General features: G+C 36.2%; 1 protein-coding gene across 1 annotated transcript; it reads left to right on the top strand.

The window, feature by feature from the left end:
• The first annotated feature begins 397 nt into the window (after nt 1–397).
• LOC131049693 (leucine-rich repeat receptor-like protein kinase PEPR1) lies at nt 398–4,537 on the top strand. The gene is made up of 2 exons (XM_057983751.2): nt 398–3,655; nt 3,889–4,537. Exons 1-2 carry the CDS (start codon nt 601–603, stop codon nt 4,305–4,307), a joined length of 3,474 nt encoding a protein of 1,157 aa, XP_057839734.2. The 5' UTR covers nt 398–600; the 3' UTR covers nt 4,308–4,537.
• Nucleotides 4,538–6,456: the final 1,919 nt, after the last annotated feature.

The following is a 6,456-nucleotide window of genomic DNA, read 5'->3' as shown; positions in this document are numbered from 1 at the left end:
ACTCTCAAAATCATTGTCTTACATGTAAATCATACTATTTTATAACAATAATATAAATTAATAATATTAGATTTCTACTATTCATAATTTTTAATCCTTAACTGTGTATGAATTTTTGTATCTTTAATCTGAATTATATTGTTTTTTTTTTATCTTATTTCTGGATGTATGAATTTTGTATACTTTTTAACTGTGTGAGTAGATTGATTGTGTAAACCTGTGTATTCTTCATAGATTAGACGTGTGTGAGTAGATTGATTCTGTAAATTTGTATATTTTTTGTAGATTAGATTGTGTGTGAGTAGATTGATTGTGTAAACTTATATATTCTTTCTAGATTAGACTCTCTGAATTATATTCTTATCAGCAACTTACATATAATCTAATCCAAAAACGACAACAATTAACAATAAAATGTCAAAATCTAGGAGCAGCACTGAATGGAAAGTTCGTAGAGCAGGGTTTTTCAAAGCTCAGAATATACCTATTTCTTCAATCCAGTGCTATCTTTTATATGGAATTGGAGTTACATCGCTGTACTGCTCTAATCTTTTAATATTTATATTGAGGATTCTCATATAGAAATTAATTTTCACAGGCATGCCTGCAACAATGAGGAAGCTCATTATGCTCTGTCTCCTTGTATGCTCTGCAACAGGAAGCACAGCCCCTTCACCAAAGTCAAGCGATCGAATCCCACTGCTGGCTTTCCACCAGAGCCTAACCAGTTCATCCCGTCTTCTCCTCAACTGGACGCAGACCAAATCCTCCCCTTGTTCTTGGACAGGCATCTCCTGCCATTCAAATACAGATACAGTCATGGCTTTAAACTTATCTGGACTCCAGTTGACGGGAAAATTGACACCCAAATTAGGGGATTTGACGGGCCTGGTGTCACTTGACCTCAGCAGCAATTCTCTGTCTGGAAACATTGTTCCGGAGCTGGGCAACTGCAGCAAATTGAAGCTTCTCTACTTAAGCTACAACCATTTTTCGGGTTCCATTCCCCTGCAGCTGTTTCTTCTGACGGAGTTGGAGATACTGGATCTTGGGGAGAATTCTCTGACCGGCATGATTCCTCCACAAATAGGCCAGCTGAAAAATGTCCAGTATTTGGGTCTTTATAGTAATTACCTTACTGGAAGCATACCCAAAGAAATCTTTAGGCTTCCCAAATTACAAAACTTATATATCTGCACAAACAACCTCACTGGTCCAATTCCTGAATTTGGCGAAATGTGTCCTATTGTATATCTGTGGGCTTTTGACAATTTGCTTTCTGGAAACATACCCACTTCCTTGGGAAATTGTGTTAATATAAGTGATGTTTATCTCAGCAACAATCACTTAGTGGGTAGCATACCTTCAAGCTTGGGATTCCTCTCCCAGCTCAGAAACTTGTTCCTCTATGGAAACAGGCTTGTGGGCAATATCCCCAGAACCCTAGGAAGGCTCACCAATCTAGTTGCCCTTGACCTTCATGATAATCTGTTGAATGGAAGCATACCTGTAGAATTCGGCGATTGTAGCAGTATTACCGCTTTGTCTCTTTCACACAACAATCTCATTGGCTCGGTGCCCTCCTCATTAGGCCTCCTGAAGAAGCTTGTTAAGCTTCACATTGACAATAATAGGCTTACAGGGGTGATTCCTCCAGAGCTAGGCAACTGTAGTTCTCTGTCCGATTTCTGGCTGCACAGGAATTTTCTGCAGGGCATGATCCCTCCCAATTTGGGTCGGTTAGCAAACCTTCAAATGCTGTACGTGGCTTATAATAACTTGGTAGGGCCGATTCCCCAAGAAATCTGTAACCTCAGCAGTCTTCTAGAGCTTGGCCTTTATGATAATCATCTTAGCGGCATGATACCTAAGGGAATCTCGAGTCTGCGCCATTTAGGTTTTTTGAGTCTGGCTAACAACAATCTTGTAGGAGAAGTCCCATTTGATCTGGGGAGTAATAGTGAGTTGAAAATATTGGACTTGACTGGGAATCACCTACATGGAAAGATTCCTTCCCATCTTTGTGCAAGAGAAAAACTTGAAGTTCTAGATGTTGGGAAAAACCTTTTTCAAGGTCCATTTCCAGGGTTGATTGGAGATTGCCCTTCTCTGAGAAGAGTGATTATCAGCAACAACCATTTCAGTGGAAGCGTACCAAAGAGTCTGAATGTGAACACTGGAGTTTCATATTTGGACATGAAGAGAAATGCCTTAGAAGGATCCATTCCACATAGTTTTGGTCTGTGGAGGAACATAACCATGATGGATATGTCAGAGAATCTATTCTCTGGATCAATACCAGCTGAGTTTGGAAAACTGTCGAAGCTCAGCATTTTGAATTTGTCCTCAAACAGACTCATGGGAAACATACCCTCTGAGCTTGGAGATTGTTCCAACATATTCAAGCTTGATTTAAGCAATAATTTGCTTACAGGAAGCATTCCTCTGCACCTTTTCAGTTTAAGAAAGCTGGAGAATTTGCTTCTCCAAGGTAACAATATTATGGGACAAATCCCAGACTCTATATCCAGTCTTCAAGAGCTCAGACAACTAGAGCTCGGTGACAACAATCTTGAAGGCCATATTCCATCTGCTCTTGGAAGTTTGCCTAGTTTATCATCTGTTCTGAACATCAGCAGTAACCATTTGAGTGGAGGGATCCCACCTAGCCTGGGTAATTTGCAGCAGCTTCAAATTCTTGACCTGTCAAATAATGAACTCTCAGGTGTAATTCCTTCACAGTTGGGTGACATGCTATCTTTGACTTACATAAATGTCTCATACAATCATCTTTCTGGAATGCTTCCCAGTTCATGGAAAAGGCTCCTGGTTGCCTCCCCTGCTTCTTTTGTTGGAAACACAGATTTGTGCATAGCAGATCTAAACTTCTGCAAAAGTGGAAGTTTCAAATCTTCTCACAGAAATATTGACAGAGGAAAGCTCATAGCTCAAATAACAACTGCTGTTGTTTCTTCTGTGGTTAGTGTCTGTGTGTTTGGATACTGTGTATTCGTTTGTTTACCTCGACTTCGATTATCCACTTCCAGCCAGCAAAAAGATGAGACGGAGTTAGAGGAAGTCTTACCCCAAGGTATCCTTCTTGAAGACATAATGCAGGCAACAGGAGGTTTAAGTGAGAAGTTTGTGATTGGCAGAGGAAAACATGGAATTGTTTACAAAGCAGCCTTGCCATCAGGTAGAGTATTTGCTGTAAAAAAGTTGATATTTTCAGAGAAAGGCCTTAGCAGTACAAGTTTTAAGCTTGAAATTGAGACATTGGGAACCGTAAGGCACAGGAATCTGGTAAAGATCGTTGGGTTTTCTGCATGCAAGGCTTGGGGTTTGCTAATTTACGAATACATGAGTGGTGGAAGTCTTCATGATGTGCTGCATCAGGTCAAGCCAAGGACTATATTGGATTGGGGAACTCGCTATGATATAGCTCTTGGCATTGCTTATGGTTTGGCATATCTTCATCATGACTGTGTGCCACAGATCATTCATAGAGATATTAAGCCCTCCAACATTCTTTTGGATTCTGACATGGTACCACATATTGCAGACTTTGGCCTGGCAAAATTGATAAGTGAGCCAGAGGACAGAAATGTCAATTCCATGTCATGTGTAGTGGGCACACTTGGATATATTGCACCAGGTGAGGCTGTTTGAAAATGATATTGATGAAAACATTTTATGTGCGCTATGACTTGTGATGTTTGAAAGCTTTCTTTACATTTTTGGTTCCTGCTTATATACAGGCTATGACTTGTGATGTTTGAAAGCTTTCTTTACATTTTTGGTTCCTGCTTATATACAGGGTAAGAATGAAATAGCTTTTAACCTCTAATTGACTGATGATTGCTTCCTTTTTTTTCATTTTAATGACAGAAAATGTATTCTCGAGTGAAGTAAATGAGAAAACTGATGTGTACAGCTATGGAGTGGTGCTGCTTGAGATTTTGACTGGAAGGATGGCAGTGGATCCATGCTTTGAAGATGGGGATGATATGGTGAGGTGGGTGAAGCGGAAATTGGAAGATTGTAGGAATTCTTTGTGTGCCATAGATGAAGTGATGGATGATTGGATGGAGAATGAGAAGCATGAAGTCATGCAAGTCTTGGCATTAGCAATGGATTGCTGTCAGTTAAGGCCAGATGCTAGGCCTTCAATGAGACAAGTAGTTGATCGACTGGTCAAGATGAAGCCAAAAGAAAAAGAAGATGCAGAGAGGAAGCAGAAAAGAAAAGGGAGTGATTTCAATTATGAATTACTCATTGACAATAGTTTTCCCCACATTTCCTCATGAATGGTGAAATCAAATGAGCAAATTTCGTCCTTCCCTCTATCCAACATAGCTTAAGAGTTTTTTTCAATGTACAAGTTATAAATGTAAAATTAAATTTTGTTTTTTCCCTACTAGATTAGCATATGTTTAACATGAGTTGCTTAGGTGGCTAGTCCTTATTACTTGTATGAACACTACTGGCAGCATCTGTTATTTGAGGCATAAGTGTATGATCCTCAAAAATATCAGATATTAAATTATCAACTTTCATATTTAATTTGATGAATTCTAGATTTGATTATGTTGGATTTTTTTTAATCAACATTTTGGATCATATTTTATGATCCATTATCAGAATCAGAACTAGAAAAGAAAAAAGCACAAGGAGGATTAAAAAGAGGAGTTATACCTTCAAGTTACCAATTAAGATTCACATCTATGCTTCCAATTATGGGAAGGAGTTTTCTTTATTTTGTGTATAGAAAAGAAGTATCTTTTTGGCAGAATCCAGTCTGAATCGTCCACAAATTGCAGGCACAAGAACCAAATTTCTTTACATTTAGCCATGCTTCTGTGATATTGGCAGTTGTTGTAAGACTGGCCAGTTCTTTGCTAAATGGCTGACCAGGAAGTATTTATGAATTTTATGATCCCAAATTAGAAACAGCAAATGAAGAAAGTGCATATCAAAGCGGTATTGAGGGCTCCATTAAAGCACATATGTGGTCACTTTGAACATCAAGAACTTATTTTAATTGTTCGCACATTTGTGAAATCTTTCAACATTTACACTCGTTTTGAAAATGCATGATTTTTATCCTTCCAATGGGATGGCTTTGACAAATGTGATAGCTCGAGCCTTTTCTGCTGGTGATCTACTTTGTTTCTATAAATTTAATTCTTAGTGATTGTATTTGACACTTGAATTCAGTATGTTTCCTGCTATTTTGCATACACAACTCATGGAAAATCCTTATTAACACAAGAAACTGGAAGGAAATGAAAGCACCAGTTGGGGCGCTGCACCATAGCCACAACTAAGGGAGAAAATAGGTTTAACGTAGTTAAAGGAAAATGGTTTCCCTTTCATTAAAGAGTTGTTTTTTTTTATCGGTAAAGGCAGAGTCAGATTTATATTAATTTTGGTTAAATACATAGATTATTCTCTTGAGTTCCATAACATTCCAAAAACATCTGTTCTCAGAGAACTCAACATAACAGAGTTCCCTCCAAGGGCTGGAAACCTTTAGGCTTATGGTTTAGCCATTTTATCAGAGCTGTTAAATGAACCTCGAAAGCTGTTTCTGAAAGCAAGGGAAAAATAGTGTAAGGCCGCCTTATATTAGCTTTTGCAAGGATTTTAGAGGAGTAATGTCATTATGGGAAGGCCTATTACATAGATGCAAAATTGTTTTAAAAAATATTCTAAAAGCATTAACTTTGACATTTTGTTGCTTCTCTTTTACTTTTACTTTTATAAAAATAAAATGTTATGATATGATAATATAATAATAATATAGTCTTAATAGATATTTTTCTTTTGTTAAGAGTTTAATGGAAATATAGTAATATAATAATAATGATTTGGTACTAAAAAAATTCTTTTTGTTTTTTGACGGTTTGATGCAAATATAAACATATAATAATAAGAATATATTAAAACATAATAATAATATCATATTTTAATAATAATTTAAAATTAATTAAAATATCACAATATAATAATGATTTACTATTAAATGCAATATAATAACATAATATTTTTTAAGTCGAATAATGAACAAATATGATATCTTTGGACACACTTTACACGTATTCCTCTAAAGATAGATATGCTAGTTTGTAAAAGACTTATTCACTTTTTAATGTTTTGACAAAAGATTGTGTGTATTATTTTGGAAAAAAGACCATCTTAATGAAATTGTTATTTTCTTTAATTTATATACATACACCTAAATCCACTTGTTTTTTAACTATGCACCACATTAGACTACTAGCATACACTTGTTTCGATTAAGTTGAAATTTGAATTAAGCTTTGTAAAACGAATTGTTAAGTAGATTTTATGATGTAGTTTTTAATTTTGAAAAATATAAAAGAACATCAAAATTATGACAAAAATTTAATATGAAACTATTATAATCTATGTCATTTTATGTTCTAGAATTTT

This window comes from Cryptomeria japonica, chromosome 8 (genome assembly GCF_030272615.1).
Source record: "Cryptomeria japonica chromosome 8, Sugi_1.0, whole genome shotgun sequence".
NCBI lineage: Eukaryota > Viridiplantae > Streptophyta > Pinopsida > Cupressales > Cupressaceae > Cryptomeria > Cryptomeria japonica.
This window is presented reverse-complemented; position numbering and strand designations above follow the sequence as displayed.